The 21,578-nt window shown below is 46.3% G+C and overlaps 1 protein-coding gene across 3 annotated transcripts in view; it reads right to left on the bottom strand.

Moving 5' to 3' along the window:
- The window catches only part of utrn (utrophin), a 54,909-nt gene that overhangs the window by 19,667 nt on the left and 13,664 nt on the right, over window positions 1–21,578 (bottom strand). For all 3 annotated transcript variants that reach the window (XM_085938475.1, XM_085938476.1, XM_085938477.1), the window contains exons 29-56: window positions 21,399–21,533; window positions 20,852–21,001; window positions 20,605–20,766; window positions 20,398–20,529; window positions 20,104–20,277; window positions 19,869–20,024; window positions 19,543–19,713; window positions 19,083–19,262; window positions 18,877–19,005; window positions 18,631–18,801; window positions 18,496–18,552; window positions 18,270–18,413; window positions 17,892–18,029; window positions 17,718–17,804; window positions 17,273–17,446; window positions 17,027–17,199; window positions 16,383–16,533; window positions 16,143–16,318; window positions 15,751–15,886; window positions 15,381–15,530; window positions 15,152–15,304; window positions 14,981–15,082; window positions 14,664–14,787; window positions 13,934–14,157; window positions 13,744–13,861; window positions 13,451–13,665; window positions 13,052–13,206; window positions 12,354–12,543 (exon numbers count right to left, since the gene is read on the bottom strand). In XM_085938475.1, coding sequence (XP_085794601.1) covers window positions 12,354–12,543; window positions 13,052–13,206; window positions 13,451–13,665; window positions 13,744–13,861; window positions 13,934–14,157; window positions 14,664–14,787; window positions 14,981–15,082; window positions 15,152–15,304; window positions 15,381–15,530; window positions 15,751–15,886; window positions 16,143–16,318; window positions 16,383–16,533; window positions 17,027–17,199; window positions 17,273–17,446; window positions 17,718–17,804; window positions 17,892–18,029; window positions 18,270–18,413; window positions 18,496–18,552; window positions 18,631–18,801; window positions 18,877–19,005; window positions 19,083–19,262; window positions 19,543–19,713; window positions 19,869–20,024; window positions 20,104–20,277; window positions 20,398–20,529; window positions 20,605–20,766; window positions 20,852–21,001; window positions 21,399–21,533 — 4,227 coding nt within the window. The remainder of the gene's footprint in view (window positions 1–12,353; window positions 12,544–13,051; window positions 13,207–13,450; window positions 13,666–13,743; window positions 13,862–13,933; window positions 14,158–14,663; window positions 14,788–14,980; window positions 15,083–15,151; window positions 15,305–15,380; window positions 15,531–15,750; window positions 15,887–16,142; window positions 16,319–16,382; window positions 16,534–17,026; window positions 17,200–17,272; window positions 17,447–17,717; window positions 17,805–17,891; window positions 18,030–18,269; window positions 18,414–18,495; window positions 18,553–18,630; window positions 18,802–18,876; window positions 19,006–19,082; window positions 19,263–19,542; window positions 19,714–19,868; window positions 20,025–20,103; window positions 20,278–20,397; window positions 20,530–20,604; window positions 20,767–20,851; window positions 21,002–21,398; window positions 21,534–21,578) is intronic.

Below are 21,578 nucleotides of genomic sequence, written 5' to 3'. Positions count from 1 at the left end.
ACATCCTCCTACGGGTCGGGTCAAAGGTCATGTACTCCGAGCATGCTTCCTGGGAGGGGGGGGGAATCTGGAATTGCGATTAGCGGGACGTTCTCCGACTTGAGGATCCAACAAATCTTGGATTGGAAAGTCTGCAAATTGAAGATAAGGCGGGTGTCTTGAGGGATATCGAAACCGTCGCCTGCTTGCCTCCGGTTGTTTTGTTTTGTTTTTGGGGGGGGGGGGGGCATGAAGCCTTCCGAGGACGTCCGGCCTTGTTCTGGATTACTCCAACTCCAAAGGCACATGGAAGTTATCAGGTGCCAAAAGTCAACCGAGCCTCCTAATCACCAACGGCACTTAGTCAAGGAATGCTTTCTTCTGGTCTCAGAGTCCAAGGCCACGTGTTCATCAGACGGCCCGGCGCCCGAGACGACTCCTCGTTCATGGCTGTCGCGATTTTCGCCGAAAACTGGATATTTGCTCCTCGAGGGGTTCTTGGGGGGGGTCTCGCCGTGCCGCTGGCTGCCTGAGCGGCTCTCCGGCCCACTCCGAACCCCCTCTCTGGTTTTCACAGCTGTTTATTATTGTAATTTCCCCTTCCCCACCTCTTCCTCCCTCTCTCGCTCTCTCTCTCTTTCCCACCCTGCCTGTCCCCTAAAGTAACTTGGACACGCCACACACACACTTCCTGAATCCGAGCCCCGCCGCCCGCCCGTGATTTCGAGACCTTTACAGAAAAGTTTTTTGAGGAGACCAAATAAACGGCTGAGAGATGAAGTGATGAGTAGGCCACTAGGCCAAATGTCCAAAGGGACCAAAAGAAGGAAATGAAGGGCGTACTCAAACTTGGGACATTTGAACCGTGACAGACTTTTTGGATTATTTCGTTTCTATTGGGCTCAACGCGATTCCGGAGTTAGCTTGGCCTTGACGACTCGGCTGAGTCGAACCCTGAAGTCGTGGAGCATACATTAAAGATGCGCTGGCGATAACGTTACGTTGGCATCGGGAACAGAGGAAGTGGAAACATGCGGCGCGCATCAAAGCCGAGCAGACAGATGGCTGAGAATGCGAGAAAGACAAATACAAGGTTGAATATTCATAAGGAGAAGACTTTGAAGTGCGCTTAGCTCATTAAAAAGATCTACATACTCCGGGCCCTTTAAACAGCATTTTTGATTCATGCAGACAACTCCACCGCTTGAGGAAACCAAACTGTATTAGATAATATGGTGACATATGATTTATGCGGCGTAGTAGTATGTTTGGATCATACTGACGGTTTCTATGATTGGATGAAGGAGAAAAAAATAATAATCCAGATATAGGAGTGACAAAACGAGCAGTTTGCCATGTGAAGATGGCGCCCACACAAAATTAAACAAGCATGTAACAGGATCACCAAGGAGGCGCCCGGAACCGCCTTCCACTAAACGGGCGACCTCGGGTGAAGCACGGAGCTTCCAACCTCACGCGATCCAGGTTATCTCCGCTGCAAGTAAATGTAGGGAACAGTAAAATGAGATTGTGAAAAGCGTAAATTTACTCTTGACAGAGCTCCCGTTAAAATAAAAATAAAAATAATACATCTTCCAATGGGAATCCAATAACGGAAGCACAGGTCGTTGCCGTCAGATGGCACTCGAGATGCTACAATTCATGGCGAGAACGATTCGGAAGAAGCAACGAGATTGATCCGACGTGCTGCCGTTGCCGATGATAATCAGCTATCGATTCGCCTGCGGCTGCGCTAACAAGACACTCGAGAGATAAAGATCGAATTTGAAAACGAAAACACGATCTTTCGCCCGTGTCGTGAAACGCGCCGATGCCGGTTCATATTTAGAGAGAATTAGCTGTTCTTTGCAGAGGATAAAGATTATGCGCATCTTTATTTGTTTTGAAATATCTGTTGCTTAAACATTTATAACAGAGCTGCATAAACGCTAATCGTTAGCCTAAGGCGGTTCCACTTATGTGTAAGCATTAAATGAAGCTACATTTTTGAACCCATAATTTTTCATCTTCTCTCTCATGACATTCTATCATAACCAAAGAGCTGGAAAAAAAAAAAAGTTAATGCGAGTCAAATGAGACTCTGATTGGCTTGGGCCATCGTGTTGTTTCAAGATTCCCGAGTGCCTCTAATGTGACTTTTAAAGAAAGAGGCTTTTAGATGAGCGGAGATGACAGATGCTGGGAGATGACTCACTTGCAAAAAGCTGAAAAAAAAATAAAAAAAAATATATCAAAGCCACGACTAGCAATAAAAGGGTCCAATTTTGTTGCCGTTCTACAGCCACAAAAGCGAGGACAAGGTTTTCACAATTTGTATTGAAAATTTCAGTCAAAGAAGACAAACACGCCTCTAAGCGCTATTTTTCCAATATTTGGGTTGTTTGTGATGTTTAGGGCGGGATGTGATGGAAGCCAGATAAAAACTCTAGCTTTAGTGGCAGGTAGCGTGTGAAAAGGTCCCAATTCCACCAAAGCAAAACATTCCATCGGGCTCTTTTGATAACAAGCCCGCCTTGAAATCACATTTTCCAATCCTCACATCCATAAACATCATTTTATGCCACCGCCCCCACACAAGCGCATCCCTCTCATATTCCTTCATAAATATTCATGACGCCAAGCGATTCCCTTTTTAATTCATACTCCCTTTCCTAAAGTCTAGAAAAGAAGAGGTACTATCAGGACTTATAAGGACACTAGTGATAAAAAAAAAAAAAGTCATCCGTAGATCTTCGAGAGAGAGAGAGCCAGCCTTGCCGGGAATGCGCAACTGACACATGAAGGAGATGTGGAGCTTAAATTTAGATACAAATCAATAGATAATGTGCTTGGTGGTGAATGAACATCACGCAGATCAATGAAAAATGCTGCATGAAGCAAAAAGAAGAAGCGTAAAGTTGAAAAAAATATATATATATAAAGTTCCGAAGAGGGTGTGTCGCGCTAGCAACGCTTCCTGCGTCGACACCCCGACCCCTCCCCTCCCTGAGGGACTCGCCTGTAATTTTGTTGGAGAAATGATAAGGAAACTTCCTATGAGTCATTTTTTTCCCCTATAGCGATTTATCTTCCCATTTATTGTAAACAAAGCAAACAAACAATAAATCTGAAAATAGGATCCTACTACATTGTCCAATAAATTCACTTCAATTCCGTCCTATGAACAAGATGACAAGTTAGTCGTCGTTGTTTATTCCCGCCCGCTTCGACGTCCATAACTCTGCGACCCGCGTTCCTAGCATCAAAATGCAAATTGCTACATCACGCAAAAGAAGACACACACACACACCTCCCGTTTTGCTAACGATGCAACGAGCCGAGATGGAGGAAGAAAAAAAAGCTTTGTTGCTAAATAAAGCACGTCCTCTGCTGTAGATCAAGTCGAGGAAGCGACTACAGTAAATCTGCCACACACACACACAAGTCGCTCTTTGGTAAAACTTTAGAAACCTTCGTCCAAAATCCTAATTGTACTTCACACTCAATTTTCTTCCCATCGATACATTTCTTCTCCAGAGTGAAAACGAAATAAGGTCAAAGGAGGGCGGCAACGAAAGCAATGCTCAATTCGACGGTCGGGCGGGATTGAACGTGGGATGAGGTCGTCCGGTTTCTCAGAGCCGCGTTTCGACACGTCGAGAGCAGAGTCGTCGAGCGGAAAAATAGATGGAAACGCAAAAAGAATCCAAAAAGCAATTCAATACACGCTTTTGTGATTATGTTCCTCAAATAAATTGGCAATTAAAAATAGTCGCAATAGATAATTATAATTTTCTCCAAATTCCAAAAATCGAGCCTTTAAAAAGTCGATAGAAAGCTTTTCAAAATTCAACTTGACAGCTTGATACTAAGAAATTGCGTCATGAGATAAATACGGGTGATGAAGGAAAAAATACGATGATAAAAAAAGACGTTTGGGGTTGGTAGTTATGTTCTGATGTTTTTTGTTTTTTTTTTATGAGTAATCATAGCTGCGCGCACACCAAAATATATTTCTGTGTCGTTTTAATCGGCGGATCCTTTGATCGCCTCGCCGAGGAAAGCCATCTTGAAAAGTAGATGAAAGGCCTCTCCAATTAGGCGCCTGCTGGAAACGAAATGCCGATTCAGAAATACGCGGCCCCCAAAAAAAATAAAAAAAATACACCAACGGATTTCCTTGAAATTGGATATAATTAGAAATACATCATTTTCATTCATCTGCTCATATTAACGATTAAATCTCAAATCTGATCAGCGGGAGGAGATTTAGCGGTCCAATTTTAAAGTGTCATGTTTCTCACCACCTCTGCTTGTTTAACAATAAATGAAGCCGTCGGTGGAAATAAGCGAAATAAGCTTTTTTTTTTTTTTTTTTATGTCTCGCCATTATCATCATCGTCTTTCATATCGTTCATCAATTCCAGAGAAGCACTCGGGCGAAATGCATCGGCACGTTTGGCTGCTTTAAATCCTTTTAAGTGGCCCTTATGGATAAGTGGGAGATGATGGGCCAGTTCCATTTCCTTGGCCGTGATTTGCATCTAGTTAGTGCTCGGGGGGGGGGCATCAAAGGTGTCAGAAGTTGGGAGCCAATTAACCCGCCTTTAACCTGCCGGGTTCTTACAAAACTAGACTAAGACGGCGGATTAAGTGCTTGGAACCACCCGACTCGGGTTCTGGAAGAAAAATCTAAGCCAAAGGCAGCCAGATTATCTTATTAGGACCAGTGCTCCATTTATTTTATTATTTTAGTATTATTATTTAGCATAATTTAACCTTTAATTGTTTGGGGCTAATGCTAACATATTCGTCATTATTATTATTATTATTATTTATTTAAGTCTTGAACAGATCCTGAACAAAAATGTGGGGCAACACATGTAGATATACAAAAAAAATTAAAAATTGCTTGTGCCATGTCAAAATTTAACAATCATCTTGAAAAGCTCCGTCTCTAAGTGCTTTTATTCTTATGACTGATAGAAGTTCTATCGCATCGTGACGGATTTAATTAATTTTCCACAAACAGACGAGCAATCCGAGGCGCGTCGTCGCTGAAAAGCATCGCTCGGTGTACTTTTTATTAATAGCGCGTCGCCGCGTATGATATTTTTTGCTCTTTAATGAAGCCTGATCGACTGAGCCGGCCTCCCTGGTGACAACGTAGGCCTCCGTGAGTCAACCCAGAATGAGGCTACAAAAATAATGAAATATAATAAACCTGCTTTGAAGAATTTACCTCACGCTGCAAGTTGGAGACGTTTACCATCCTAATTTCCCAGTGTGGATAAGTCAACCTGTCCGTATTATCGACTCCTAAACTAGACGACGCGGCTTATGCTATAACAATAACGAATACGATATATATATTTTTTTATACAAATATAAAGTGCCTTGGCAGTTATTTCTGTATTAGTATAATAAACAGTGAGGAACATCAATGGATGGATTTACTAAGATGAGGGGAACGCTAACGGCTCGGCACGCATCCAACACACGAATACTACGGTGATTACGCTTTTTATACGCATTTTCATACGGAGGGAAGTGCGGCAGGAAGCGAGTGGGAGTCTTCGGGGAGTTTAGCTTTGACAGGAGGTGACTTATGAGGAGCGCGTATGCATCTCACTCGATGCGGTCTATTTCGATATCATCAGCAGTTCGCCGTTATTCGTTCCAATCAGAAAGGTGAGAGCGGGCAGATTCTGGGCAGCAATCTGGGAATTTGGTCTTTAAAGGAAGTCAACTGTGTCTTTTTTTTTTGTTGAAACAATTAGGCTAATGTCGCTAGGTTGCAAGTGAGCCAGTTTTGTCATAAATGAAGCTATTGGCATGTCAATCCAAGTGCAGCCATTTTTGGCAGTCGCCTCTTTTTTTTAAGCTTGAATATATAAAGAAGGGCAAATTCTTGAATAGTGTTCGCCTCAGTAGCCTTGGAATACTTTTACAAATTTATCAAGAATCTTAAAACGGGAATGTTAATTGTGAGGACTTTTTCTTATGTTACAAATCCAAGAGGAGACTAAGGGCAGGAAGGATTTTGATCTGTGAGCAAATTACCAGGGTATATCTGCGTGTGCGTGTGTGTTTCTCATTCCATCGTCATTCTTTTCGTTCCCATTTCCTCTTGCCAGCGGGCTGGCAGTGACACCGTCATGGCAACCGGCATCAGCGGCGCGTGTTTGTCAGCCAGATAGCAGTGATACGCAAGCACACACACACACACACACACACACACTCATTTGCACATGCTCAATCATTCTCACACACACACACACACACACACGCTAACACAGGACCTCTGCTTGGTACACAGTGTTGCACATATAACGTGAAAAAACCTTTAAGACAGAAGCAGCATAAGAATGGTGTGCACTAAAACTAAGCAGTCGCACAAAAGGTGACACCAGAGGGAGAAGGTTAACAGGAAGAAGGACGGCCGCTCGCATTGACCTGTCAATCATTTAGTCGCCGTGCTACTGTCTGATGGGGGCGGAGCCTGACACCAGCTATAAATAGAGTGAGATAGAATGGAAAGGAGGACATTTGATATGTCAGCCAAGAGTGTGTGTGTGTCGGTACATCTGGATCCCTGCAAGTCATGGTCAAAAGCGCATACGACATCGGTGCTGCTGTTTTGGTTTGCAACATAATTTTACCACTAGGAAGAAATACACTGTGTGCATGCTGGCCAACGCCCGTGTGTGTTTCTCCCTGAGTGATTAGCAGTAATTAATGGCTTCTCTCTGGGAACAGGAAAACATCAATCCAAAATTAGAGCTTGATGAACTAGCGCAAAGATCGACCAACCTCAGGGCAAACACAGAAAACATGACACACAAACACACGGCGAGTCCATTTCACATCGATGATGTCAACACCCAGAATAACCTCGGAAGTGACAACGTGACTTACACGTCAGCGTTTAGACATTTTGACCGGCCAAATGAAATTCACGGCTAGTCGGGGGGAGACAGCTCGCATCTAATTAGCGCCATTAGCGACATCGAATTAGAGCATTCAAATGAACACGGACGCTTTGAGGCATGCGAGCGTGACAAAAAACAAAAACAGGACTAAAAAAAAAGAAGCAATTTTACAAGAGTGTCCATCTAAATATGTATAACTGTACAGTGCAATACCTCTGTCAGCCACTAGATGGCAGCACACTAGTTCTTTTTATGACCTGCATATTTTTACTCCTGCTTGTGTCAATACTCTTAAGTTTTAATCAAGTGTTATTCTTCATTAATCAAAACATTTCAACATTTTCATTCATTTTGTCGAGAGGACAATCTATGCGCCACTGTATTTGTAATCCCAACACTGCCAACAACTCCTACATTACATCAGCTCCCACCATCTTGCCGTTTTCCCTGCGGTCACGTGACGCAACACTCCACGATGGCATGGAGCGAGCGGCCGCGCTTTGAACGCACGACTTGTGATCCTCACTTAAACAAGGCTCTTCTTCATGTCTCTAATCTTTAAGCATGTTTTTGCAAATTTCAAATCACCGATCCGTCCATTCGCCTCCGCGTGCTGCTTCTGTGAGGGCCCCCACTGGCCAGCTGTTTGCCGGCGGGGATTACAGACTATATATAACCCGCTTTATCTTTAATCTGCTGTCATCGAGCATCAGAAAAACATTTGCACAATTGCCGCCAGACTTACCTCTAAAAGGCACGCAGAGGCTAGCACGCTTCTGGCTGGCGTACATTCAATTTAATCTGTGACCAAATAAAATCACACAAATTGAAGATGATTTAAAATAAGTCGAGGCACAAAGGAGTCAAGCTATCGACTCGCTCACGTGCGCTTGCTTGGTAATGGAGTTGAATAAAATAAGCCACACACCGAGAAGGAAAAGAAATGGTTTCGTGTGGCACGTTCACGTCAAGCTCGACGTGACATCTTTTGGCAAACAAGCAAGGTGACCACAGAGAGGGGGGAAAAAAACGGATGAAGGTCAAAAAGGCTTCACGCTGACTAGGTAAATTAGACATCGGAGCGCTTCACTCCAGGTCAGCGTGACTTTCTCTCACAGTGTCAAATTTTGGGGCAGCATCAAGTCTGGTTACAGAAGAAAAATACTTTAAGGTCATATTTATCACTATGTAACATAGAATTTTACACTGAAATACAGAATAAATGTGTAAATATTTTAGATGTATTTAGAAAAATATTATTCCCTTTCCCATTTTTTATTTGCAATATTGACCCCCCAAAAAAAACCTCCATTGTCAAAAATGAAGTTGCTGTCAAGCGGCAAGCCTCGGCGAGTTATTCCCTGTCAAAATTGTTGTTCCGAGCAACAAAGTGCTGCCTCATTCTGGCCGGAGCCCTTCTCTGCGTACTTGCTGGCTTACTTTGCGGCATCATAAAGTGCGCGGGGCGATAAAGCAGACGGGGGGCAAAAACATCTTTGGCCTCTCGTTGCATCCGGCCTGAGCGAGTCTAATGGAAGTGAGAGCGCGCAAGACAAATCCATGGCAAATCACACACAGAGGCATTAGCGGGCTCAATATGTGTTGGGAGAAGAAAAAGCCACAAACACAGCCAGTTTTATGGACTTGCTACTTGGTGCGTCAAATAACATTAAGCTTATTGGTTTATCTGACGGCTGAGTTTTTTTTTTTCTTCCCCACTGATCATTAAACAAAAAGTTATTTAAACCTTATAGAAGATGAATGGACAACAACTGAGTATTAAACAGGGAGGATATTCTCTATTTACACCAAATAAACAAACATACAGACAAGGACTCCCCCCTCAATTGTCGTATTGTGTTCCACAGGGTTCTATTCTAGAGCCCCTGCTGTTCTATTGTATTTATTGCCCCTGAGTTCCAGTGGCCTAAGGGGACCTCATTTGATTCACATTCACTTAAAACCTTACTAATAGTCTCAATAAATGTTACAAAAGACTTCTTAGCCTCCAAAGCACAATTGCAGGAAACTCGTCGGGCGTGAATGGGGGGAAAAAAAAAAAAAAATTCGCAATCTATTGCTGTGAACGTGAGCTCCGTCAACTTTAGAAGATAAACAAACAGACATGGATTTATCGATCCCGCCCATCCGCGGCTCATCTTAAATGTGAGTCTTAGTTCATCACACAGCTTTGATTGTTTTTCCACCTGTCTTGTCTCCGTGTTTAGGTCAGCAGGAGTTTATTGGTCAAGACTTGAAGAGCGGCACGCCTGGTTGGTTCATCACGAGGCCCTGGTGGCTTGTTTTATCTCCTCGTGTGTGTGTGTTTGACCGCGCCCGTGCTGCTAAAAATTGGCTGGAGGGTTCTCCTCCGTCACTCTCCCCACGAGGGTTACCCTGCTACCCTCATTACCCTGCCAGCTCCGTCTCCATATGCTCTCATTCCCCTCCTGTCGAAGCACGACTTTAGAAACACCATCTAAAAATCAGGTTATTTATTTGGCTAACTTTTTAGCTAAGCAAGTGAACCAATTACAAATCGTGAAAAAAAAAAAAAGGTACAGACGTCGATAAAATAGCATCGCCACCGTCTCAAGTGAGACATCACAAGGCCCGGGAGGCTTAGCCCCCGATCAAATCCATCAAGCGGAAGGGCAATGGGCTAGCGGGCGGAGTGAGCGCCCCCTGGGAGGACAGCGCGACGCTACACGTCCGGCATGGCTGAATCTGTCTGTCGAAGGGGGAGGCCGAAGCACCCGATGCAACCCGAGGGGTGCTAATTGAGTGCAGAATGATTGATAGCCCTTCATGGTCAGGGTCCCTTCGGTTATCTGGCTCAAAAATAATAGCACAGCGGAACTTGAAAATGGTGAATGTAAACACACAACAGTGCCACCAAAAAAAAAGGTCAATCAGAAAGCAAACAGTCCACCTTGGCGCGCTGAGGAGTGACGGATTTATGGATTAAGACTGGCTTAGGCTGGACTGTCACATGTTGCTTTGATTGAAGCTGGCAAGCCATCACAAACGTTTGTTTCCCTCCCGTCCACATTGGCCAAATCCCCCGTGATGAAAAAAAGACCCAGCTGACAACCAGCTGTGGCGCATTACGTCACCCTACGCTAGCCTTTTTGCTCACAAGAAAAGCTCCCGGGGTGCCATTTTGGCTTTACAGCAGGCGTGCAAAAGTATGCACACCCTGGAGTGAAGGAAGCACTGCAAACCAAAAATATGATTTTCTACTGTCAATTTTTTCTGACCAGCAACAAGACAAAGAACTAAAAGTTTCCCTCATCACTTCAATCAACGAGTGATTAAAAATGATGAATATGTCATATAGTCCGAAGAACTGATCATATCCTGAAAAATTATGCAGAAAAGCTCAAGTTCCGAAAAATGTAGAATAAAAGGTATGCTACAATGTTGTGAGAATTGATTTTACACGATTCCAAATCAACAGATTTCGACAAAAGTGCACGCCAGGTGTAGAAAACACTGATGAATCCGAAAGCAAACTGCCCAAGCCACAAACTTGACGATCTTAAAAGCAAATCTCCTCACACACCACCACGACAAAGACGCAAAGTTAAAACGACTTTCCCTCACCGAAGCATCGGCGAAAAAAAAACTCTCCGTGCGCTGCCGTGCACGTACCTTGCAGAGTTTCTGGTAGCGCGGCGAGCTGATTGCCATCCTCTGGAGCCTATGTAGGAAGACCACCACTTTCTGGAGAGAGGTCCGGACCATGGCCATCATTTTAGGACTGCTACAAGTCTGCAGCAGCCTGGCACCGGTCCGCATGCTATCACTGCTCTATCCCGCTCATGCCGCCGCCATCCGCCGTCTCCCTTTAGAAGCCTGCCGGACCCGAGCCCAGCCAACGGGATGCGCACGCACGCTCTCGCTCGCTCCCTCGCTTACTCACTCACGTGCACGCTGAGCTCAGCGTGGTTCTTCTTTTCATCACACACCAACCGGAGACTCACTTTCACGTCGAGGTTCGCAAACCGGCTGAGACGCAGATATATATATATTTTTTTTTAAAGTGCCGAGTAGAACAAAACGTTCGGAGAGACGAGGACAGCTGTGAGCGAGGAGGGGGGGGCGGCAGGTAGCGCCTCCTTTGTGCTCCGGCTACATCAAGGGAGAGGAGAGAGCGGATGAGTAATAACACGCATGATTGTCAACACGCGAGCAAAGGAGGAGGAGGAGTTAGAGGGAGCTTCCTGGAAGCCAAATCCCGATGGATTTCTGCCCGGCGCTGTCAAAGCGCTCCCACGTGAAACGCAAAACTCCGATACGTGACAAAATAGTAATGTTACGAGGAAAAGTTAAGAAATATAAAAAGAGTCGTCATAAATATAAAGTCTGAATCCTATCGAGGGCGGCTCGTAAATGAAAAGGAGCCGAGTCGGCGTGCTCCAACTGTCCTATTTTCAGCACCTCCACGGCGGGATAATTGCCGTAACGTTCCGTTCGGCGGGCAGCGCGCTGAGGCGCCGTGACGCTCCTGACCCCGAGAGAGGTTGCGTAAGAGCGGCTCGTTCTCCGCTTTGAAGTGCAGCTGAAAATTGCGACCGCCAGAGAAAAAGTAAGTCAAAACTATGTGAAATAAACTAAATTACACAATCATCAAAATGCTCCAATTTCCATCGGAACCATTCAGTGACGTTCAAGGCAAATATTTGCTTTTGTAATTATGACACACACACAGACAGTGGTCGGGGGGGGGGGGGGGGGGATTACACTAAGCTCTGAAGAAGAAGAGTCAAAGCACACTATTGACTCCCAGGAGAATACAACAGAGTCTTTTGTTGCCTCGCTTATTGTCGTAGAAGACGGTCGATGGTATCGTATGTTTCCGTGCGCTTTGACAAAGCCTTGGCGAAGGTAAGGTCGTAAATGTGTTCATATAAAAAAAAAAAAAAACGTTTTCCTTAGCTGCTACTTTCCAATTCCTCCGAATGACTTCCCACTTGAACGCCATCCATCAATCTCGAGCGCCGCAGAGATAGAAAGAGAGATGACGTGATTTTAATTAAGGCGATATGTCAGGGGGGGGGCAAAAAAAAAAGTCCTGCTTTTGCGACAGACCATCGCACCGAGACATTCATAAACGCGCCGTAGGCATGGATGTCATTCTAATTTTGGGATTTGAACGATTTAGTCATAAGGGATGTTTTATTTTATACTATCTCCCGATTGTATTATTTTTATTAGCGTTAGGCTAGCAGACTTCAAATTTAAATAGAAAAGTCAAATAGCATCAAATGCAGGACTAAATGAGCCTTGCTCAATGCGTGTTCAAACGCCCCCTAACATGACCTTTTGTTGGCACGCGTGTGGGTGCACCTCGGCGATAATGGAGGACGACACCGCGATAATAGCTCCCACCTGTTCGCTCCCACACGCTCACGTGCTTGGTCTCGACACGTTTCTTACCTCCAGCTGTCGTCTGAGCTCCTTGACGCGGACCGTGTCCTGTGACAAGTCCTCCCTCTGGGAAGCGTCAGCAAGCATGTTGACGGTGGTCTCGGCCTCCTGGAGCCACTTGAGGAAGGCTTCCAACTCCCTGAGGGACATCTGGAGGCCTTTCAGCTCGCCGTCCAGATGCCCGTGGCGGTCGTTGGCCCTGCACGGAACAAACCCAAGAAATGTATCTGTATTGCTATTTTCTTTTTATTAGATTTTAATGAATGGATTTCAAGCTACACAGTTATTGCCAATGCATAAATCCCAATCTTGGTATGGATTTTAGTTTGGAAAAAAAAGTGATGCATGATGGCCAATTTTGTTGTGATTGATCACAATCCTCCCATCACAAAATCGATACTTGGAAATGTCAACAATTAAATGACTCCTTAGTTAATACTTGATGTCTCTATCAATCTGATTCGCCTTTACAAGATCTTCAATGAGTAGATAAAAATAGCTGTCTACTAAAGTGGGCGTGGCTTTGAATGGGATGACAGACTCAAGCAAGTCTAAATAAAAAAAATGAAAAAGCAGCCCACTATAGAGATGTCCTACAATGCGTTTAATAGCTTGTTAAAATATGTGAGGCCTGAAGAGTAATGCAACCAACGTGGTTGGCATCATCCGCGCCTGAAGAAGAAAAAAAAAAAAAAAGTTCTGTGCACCTGTTGTTGAGGTTATTCCAGGCGGCGTTATGCGCATCGGTGACTTCTTTCACCCGTCGGGTGTCGTCGGTGGAGTATTCGCGCAAAAGATGAGCGGACAGCTCGTTGAAGGCCGCCACCGCAGCTTGGCCTCGACTCAGCTCTTGTAAAAACGCCTGCGTCGACATAAACATCAGAAAATATGACACGACGTCCAGAGAGGCGGCGTGCTTATGCATTCTTTGCTAAAAATAATAGTCTGGTGGTTTAAATAACATTCCTATTGACTGCACTTAGTCACCACGACATGACTAAACACAAAGAGAAGCTGCTCTCAGTCGCCCTCTTGTGGTCGCCCTACACAATACATCAGGCAGACAGAGTGATTTTTTTTTTGTGAGACTACTCCAGTCTTGTCACCTTGCTGTCAGCCAGCTGAATGGTCAGAGGGTCTCTAGACTCTCTTGACTGCTGCAGCATATTCTGGAACCATCCTTCCTTGTGGCCAATCAGAGCCTGGACCTCCCGCCGCTGAGCCTCCCAATGGTCGCTGTGACCGATCATGATGTCCAGCTGCTGGAGTCGCGCCACCACGCCGTGCTGAGTGTTGTCCCACTGGTTGCGTACTCTCTCCACTGGAGATAAGATGATGATTTAAAAAAACAAAAAGATAAACTGGAGACAAAACGGCACAGGGTGATGCTAGCACGTACATTTCTCCGTGATGGACGTGCGCACATCCAGGTTGGACGTCTTGTTTTTGATGTTTTGTGCAAGGGTGAAAATGTCCTCCAGCTGAGGGTGACGATGCTCTAGGTCGCTTTTGGTCACCTAGGAGGATGAAGCAAACATAGTTTGGGAGATTCTTGCGGAAAAAAAAGAAAAGTTAAATGCTGCTGTCACCTGAAGGCGCCCCATGGTGGTCCTGATCTCCTCTACGTCGCCCACCGTGACGATGTTGGACTTGAGCATCTGAGTGATGAGGACCAGCCAGTCGGCTAGTTCGGTGGCCGTCTCGTTGAGGTCGGTGGGCGCCACCGAGTCGAGCGTGTGCGGGGTCTGGTGGTGGGGGTCCTCGCTCGCTAGGCTGGCCATCTGCACGGCTGAGGGAACTGAAGACACACTCACTGCAATGGAGGAAAGGAAGAGAAGATTCAGATTTACTGGAACACCTTTGCTTATTTCCATTAGTGTGTTTTAATCAGTTGAAATGTGCTTAAAAGTCTGCAGGAGTGGTAAAAGTATTCATTAAAAAAAAGCCTTTAACGAGTGGGACCGGATGAACAAGTTTTCACTGTATACACGTGCAGGAAAAAAAAATGGTTGCATGAATATTAAAAGGTGTTCTCGAAAGTAAAGTACCAAATAGTGATGAATGATGCTCTGCGGCGACACCAAGTCGCCGAGCTGATTTGTAATTTCAGCATGCATTTTTCATGCTGGAAATTAAAGCGTTCCTCTTCCTCGCGACTAATTTTTCATAAGGTACAATTTGGATGTAGTGTGGCGTTGGTGGAATCGGATTGGTCGCTTTGTCTGCGTGTGAGCTGTGGCCTACAGCAGCTTCAAAAAACGGAATAATGGATCAATAGAATTAACAGTACAAATTATTTCTAGTGTAAGACGTGTTTACCAAGTTGCTGGTGCTCCACCACCCGAGCGTGATGCAGCTTCCACGGGGAGACGTGCGCCTGCAGAGCCTCCCTCAGCCGAGCATCTAGAACTTTCCAATCGGCCGCCAGCTGTTCCACCTTGCTCTGCTCGCCGTGAAACATTCAGAGGGTGAGATGAGGAACAAACGACGCTTTAATAAAACAGTCAATTAAGCCGCAATCAGTTAGGGGAAATAAAATGACCTGCTGCAATACGATGTAATTACACAGTATTGTGAACTTGGGCGGGCTTATTGAATAAATCATACGACTAGGCGGGGGGGGGGGGGGGGGGGACCTTTTCGTGAGGAGACAGCTGCTGGCGTCTCTGCAGCTCAATGGAGTGGGCCAGAAGATCCTCCAAGTCCTTCTTTCTGTCTTTCATGGACACCTCCAAAGCCTGAAAATAGTCCGAGGGGGTTTATGCGTTTGGACTCGTGGTCAGTAGAAGTTCTTTTTTTTACGTTACCTGCGCTTGGCCCGGACTGAGGCCTCGATTTGTGATGGTCTGATGCGTGATGACGACCCAGTCGGTGAGTCGGTTCATTTTGTCACGGAAGTGGGCGTGACTCTGCAGGTCGCCCTCCACCTGGCCCACTTTGTCTAACAACTCGTGGGTTATCTACAAGTTGGGCGATGGAAAATACAGAAGCTAATTACCTTCCCTAATATATAGCTAGCTATATGTCGTGTCCCACCTTGCTCCAGTTTTGATTGATGGCTCGGAGTTTGCCCACGTGGTGGTCTCGGTTCTGCGGGCTGACGGTGTCGCTGGCCAGGATCTGCGGAGCGTGTTTGTTGAGCCAGCCCAAGTTTTCGTTCTGCGCGTCCATCTCCACGGCCAAGGCCTACGAGGTGAGACATTCGAGTCGTTTATCTCATCAAGCGCTATTGATCGAAGAGAAGGTAATCACGTTGGTCTTAGCGGAACAAATGGCGGAGGGGGAGGGAAAACCCAAAGCTGCAATGCTTGTCAGTTAGAAAAGAACTCCAGAAGACACCCTGCCTCAATTGGTCAGCCTACTTTTTTTTTGTCCCCTGAAGAATTGAAATTGAATTGTGACCTACCTTGAGCTCTTTGAGGTTCTGATCAGTGGAGGAGACGGGAAACGTGACCAAAGCGTTTTCCGCCTGCTGCAGCCACGAAGCCAAATCCTCGCTTCGCCTGACCAAGTCGGCCAGGGCTGGATCTCCCGCCGCCAGCCTGTACGCACACATTCTTTACCCAGATTGCCATCTGGAGTTCCCTCCAAGTTGCAGACTTAATCCTGGAATTTACATTTAAATGACCATTTCTGTCTAATTGACAGCACCGATAAGGAAACAAAGAAGATAGCTGGGAAGTGCTGACCTGGACCGCTGTACCACACCGGAAATTGTAAACTTCTAATCCAGTTACGGAAATAATGGCGTTACAAGTTTCATCATTTACATAATAGCCGTCAGGTTTTAATGAATACCTTCGCTGCCGGTCCGCCACCTGCCGTTTCACGGCCCTCCAGCGCTGACTCAAGACGTGGAGTTTTTCTTCTAGCAGAGGGCCGTCCGGGGAGGACAACTGGCCGGTGATGCGCTCTCCTGTCCGGGTGAGGTCGGTCAGCACGGCCTGGTGACTCACGAGGCCTTCCTCGAGCTCCTGCGGAGATATGTTTATTTTGCCGTCGTGGACATCTAAACAAGCATGGACGCCTTCCACTGACCTCTTGGTGGCGCAGTGCCAGGTCCAGGTCCACGTGTCCCTCGGGACCGACGCTAGCTGACAGCAGCTTCTCGGTGTCGGTCAGCCACTGGTTCATGTCATTCATGTCGCAGTGGAATTGCCTCCACTCCTCCACGGCGCGGTCGAAGCTCCTGCAGGAGCAAAATTCGACCTTATTGATTCACATTATAGATGCATTGCAGCGAGAAAAAAAAAAAAAAAAAAAGCAAGCTCATAATGTAGAGGAAATACTGTGCATATCGAATAAGTGTGAGGAATATTTAAAATCCCCAAAAATAGGGAAATATCATTTAACTCCCCTCGTAGCGGAGAGCAGAAAATTGCATTCCGAATAAATCAACGGGAGGCTTCAACAGCTCGACAGAAAGAAGAATTTTAAGGAACAATTTTGGATGGTTTGATTTCCCGTAGTGCGGCAAATGTAATCGAAAGCGGTGAGGAAATACGTTTTGGATGGATAATCTTATACGATGAACTCCATTTGTTTGCTTTTTAATGATGCCCCCCAAGTTGGTGTGATTACTGTGAGATCACCTTATTGCTTCTGCTAATGGTATTTTTTTTGCATCCATTTGTGACTCTGAGGCAATTAAATCTGTTTTGTTACTGAGGTGGGAAGTTTACCCTTTTCGTTGGTTGTACACGCGGTTGAGGCGGTCCCACTCGACGTTGAGTTGCGTGAGCGTGTCCTCCGTCTGGGAGACTTCTGCGGGCGACGCGTGGCGGATCACGTCCGCTTGGCGCTCGCGGATTTCGGACACTCGCTCGCCCAGCCGCTCCAGGTTGTCGCTGATGGTCTGAAGGAAAGAGATCATTGATGTTAAGCATAAAAAAAACACCATCAATGAAATTCAATTTCGCCGGACTGACCCTAAGCGTGTCCTCCTGACTGGAGAAGTCTTCGTAGAGCCCCCCGCTGAGCTCGGAGGAGTTGAGCAGTAGCTCGTTGTCGGCAATGGCCAGCAGCGTTTTGTTGACGTCCAGCAGGTAGCTTGACGAGCTTTGAGAAGAAAGGCGGCCTCTATCCACCACTGACTGCACCTCCTGCAAAATAAAATGCCACGGAGGAGTTTGAACAGAGTTGTAAAAATTGTCGTTTGATCATTTTTGTTATAATGTGCCTCAATCACAAGGTGCCCTATTTGGTTTTCTAGTAATCGCTATCATATATTCTTTATCCTCTGCTGACGAATACTAGTGCTGTACTGCCTCCTGGTGGCCACGACGGGCATACTAGAAAGAGATCTTTAATGAAAGCACTTTGTGTTTTGGGTCATGCTGAACTCGAATAAAAGCGATCTTCAAAAATGCTCACCTGAGGCGGCATGTCTCTTATCTGCTGCGTGATCATGTGGGAAGATGAATCCAAATCCAGCTGCCTGCTTCTCAGCACCCTCAACTCCTACAAACAAACATATGAATGAAAAGCAGAACACAAAAGGTGACATTTAAAAAAATATATAATAATAATAAAAAATAGGTGTCTGACCCTGTGCGAGGAGTACTGGTTCTGGAGCCGGACCAGCAGGATCCTCAGTTCCTCCCTCTGGACCTCGTCGGACGTTTGCTGAAGCAGATCCTCTCCTCGTTTTACCAAGTTTTCTACGCTGGCTTTCTCCTCGTCCATCTGCACACCAGACAAAGCAGGAATGTTGACTCATAAGCTTGAAAGACTAAAGAGAAGAACCGTGCCTTCCCAGAGCAAGAACAGGCTTCCTGACCGGGACATTGACCTCGCTTCTGATAGGCCGGTTCAGCGCTACTAGCACGATCGGCGCCATAAAGTTTGATAAGGAAGACTTTGTTTCGGCTGCGGCCTTCATAATGGAAAACACATCCAAGTTCTCAGATCCGGTGCAATGCCTACCTTGTCGTCATCGGAGATATTTGCAGGCTCCTGCTGCAGAGTCCTAAGCATGTCCTGGAGCTCGACCTGGAATTCCTGGATCCCGCTAGGGGGCGGGGCTTCAGTCCGAGTCTCCACCGAGGTCTCCGGGTCATGAAGCGCATGCTAAAGGAAAATCTGGGAATGAATTTTTTTTTTTCCATACAAATTACAATGTTGAACTGTCAGTTTGAATCTGTAGTTGCACCTGCTGATGTACTTGCTGGCTCACGTCCAAACCTCCCGACTCCAAACAGTTAATCATCTGCGTGAAAAGACGAACATTTTTAATATTCTAATATTTATCTCAAAAGCCGATTACCTTTTTTTTTTTTTTTTTTACCTGAGCGGTTTTGATGTGCTGTGAGACTTTGTCAAAGTTGCAGTTGAGCTCGGCCAGTTTGGGCTCCACGACGTCTCGGCAGGCGGTCCCGCGGCTGGTCATCAGGATGACTGCCTGGTCCCTCACGTTGTCCACGCGCATTCCCACGTCCTCCAATTCCTCCAGCATGTTCTGTTGGCGCAGAGCACGATGGTCGAACGTCGTTTGCGGCCACCAAAAAATTGTACAAACTGAAAATAATCTTACCTTGACCACCTTCTCCCGCTCGGCCGGCTCCAGCCGCTCCGTCTCATCCAAGTGGATCTGAGTCTGGTAGAGCCACGTGCTGATGTGGGCCAGGTTTTCGTCGAAGATTTCCACCTCGTTCTGGTGGCTCTGTGTCAGCAGATAAGCTTGGTGAAGCAGCATGTGGTTGCCCTCTTTCTTTCAAAAATAATTCTTGTCACACTGACCAGCACGGCACTGAGCCAGTCCTCAATCAACGTGCGCACTTGGCCCCAGGACTCGTTGAGGCCGCAGAGTTTGTCCTCCAGCTGCGTCTCGCTGCCCTCCACCAGCGCTTGCAGCGCGCCGCTGGTCTCCATCAGACCGGACAGCTCCAGCTGGCGGCGCTCAGACTCCTTCAAAAGGCCCTGGTGATGCCACCAACCGCCGTTTAGTCTTTTATTGCCGTCATAAAAGCTATATCATGATAACGGTAGTAAAGCATGGAAGAAACTCTCCTAAGCCTCCAACTAGCTTACGGTGCGCCCTACTGGCCAAAAGTAGAGCTGCAGTGAAAGAAATTCATCAATTGACCTTATATGATATGACCTTTTTTATGCATTCTCTTAAAAACCTTCTGATGCAATAATAATAAATAATTTCTGGATATATGACAAGTTTTAAGAATTAATATGAGGGTGTTCTCACATTGGCCCAGCCAATCTCTGCATCGATGTCTGCCGGCATGTCTCCGCTGCTGTTCTTCTGCTGGAGCGCAGCCTCGCTGGTGGTCAGCCACTCCTGCAGGGCGGCGCTCTCCTTGTGGAACTTCTGCGACAGGGACAAGGCTTTTTCTAAGTCCTGCTTGCCCTCTGTTACCTACAAGGAAAATAAGGCACATTTCACAGTCATCGTTGGTGCCATCACAACTTCTGTTAGATGATTTTGCATTAAGCTATTTTTTATTTTTATTTATTTTTTTTCAATGGACATTGTGGGTTTTCACCTATTGGTGTGGGTTCACAGTACTGTACCTGCGCCCCTAGGTCGTTGTAAAGCAGCTTGAGGGAAGTCAACTGCTCGTCCATGGCTTTGGGGTTCTCCGTTTGCTGTTTCTGCACAATCTGCCGACCTGTTTTTATCACTGTCTCCACCTCCAGTTTGACCTCACTCAGGAGCTTGTACAGTTTCTGCACAACCGTGAGAAAGGGAAGTCAGAGATAACCTGCACCATTTGTCAGGGTCCCCACTGGCCGATTCCTGTCTCACCATGCAGCCATTGAGGTGGGGCTGAATCTTCTCCGGCTCCAAATCCCGGACATCCAGAACGTGGAGCTCGGCTTTGGCGCCATCCAGAACCCTCTTGCAGTCTAACATGCGCTGCTCAAAGTTAGCAGGCTTCTGGAACAGCTGGTACTTTGTGGAAATCTCACGTAGTTTCCTCTGAATTATGACAAAAATAATAAACAAGATTTTTTTTTTCTTATTAAATTGCTAAAGAATAAAAGCAACTGAGAAGTTAGCATGTAGTGCCAAGAAGACACCAGGAGGGGTCAGTGTTACCTGAAGCTGATCCAGCATGGTGCCACCTTTGGCCGCTTTGCCATCGACGACCGGTGGTGGCAAGTTGGCCACGTTCCTCTTCCGCATCTCCTCCACCGTCACTTCGTGAGTTGCAATCTCGGCCCCGATATTCTTTTTTAAAAAATAAATAAATAAATAAAATTCAGAGCAGTCCAAATTCAAGACTGACTTCTACTGAGATGTTACCTGCGCCTCCTGCGGAAGCTGGAAGGCGTCGATACGGTCGGTCAGGTAGGACGTGAGCGTGTGGTCCAGTTGAGAAAGCGACTCCTGGAGGGCTTGGAGAGCCTCTTCGTTCTCCTTCAGCGTCGCAAGTTGCTGCTCCAGGCCCGTCTGCCTTTTGACAGCCTGCAAACGGGAGGTCAAGAGTTCATTCAAATTTGGCTCCTTTTGGTAGAAACGAGAAGTTGAGCTCAAAAAAAAAAAAGCTCACCTGATGGTTGAGTTGCTCATCGCGTGAATTAAACGCCTCGAGTTTCTCCCCGATGAGATCATCCAGGATGCCGCCATCGATCAGCGTCTGGCCAAGCTCTCGGATCTGTGTGCGGTTGTCCGCCGGATGACGGAGGACGGTCTCCAAGTCCTGGCGGGCGATTGGACGAGCAAGTCGAGAGAGTGAGAAACACGGCAACGACATCGAGCGATGTTGAGAACAATAAGAAGCGAAAAGAAGAAGGATCGGCGTTCATGTATTTGAGATTTTTTTTTTTGTCTTCATGAATCTTCATTATCTTTTGGAACAATGGCGCAGCGCAGGGTGAAGCACAGGGTGACGCTAAGTGACTTTGACAGTGATGCTGCAGGCAGGCTACAGATATAGCAACCAGCCAGACACAGGCTGGGAGCTCTTCTATCCACAAGAGCACAAAGACAAAAGTCTTGGGACACTCTTACTGGGACATTGAGGACAATTCTCATCATTAAGGCATTTTTGGGATCGAGCAACAGTTTGATTGAGTGCGTCCGCCGGATGTTTGTACCTCGAGTGCTTCGTGAACCACCTCGGTGCTGTCTGGTAGACTTTCCGTGGCTTGGAGTTTCTCCTCCACGGTGTTGAGCCAGTCTTGCTCAATGTCCAAGAAGTGAAGCAGCTCCATCCAACACGACCACACCTCCTGCATGACATGCGACGTTATACGGACTGTTTGAACGATGCCCAA

This window comes from Syngnathus leptorhynchus, chromosome 18 (genome assembly GCF_054491065.1).
Source record: "Syngnathus leptorhynchus isolate UIUO chromosome 18, UIUO_Slep, whole genome shotgun sequence".
Taxonomy (NCBI): domain Eukaryota; kingdom Metazoa; phylum Chordata; class Actinopteri; order Syngnathiformes; family Syngnathidae; genus Syngnathus; species Syngnathus leptorhynchus.
The sequence above is the reverse complement of the archived record's forward strand: the minus strand, read 5'-3'. Positions and strand labels throughout refer to the sequence as shown.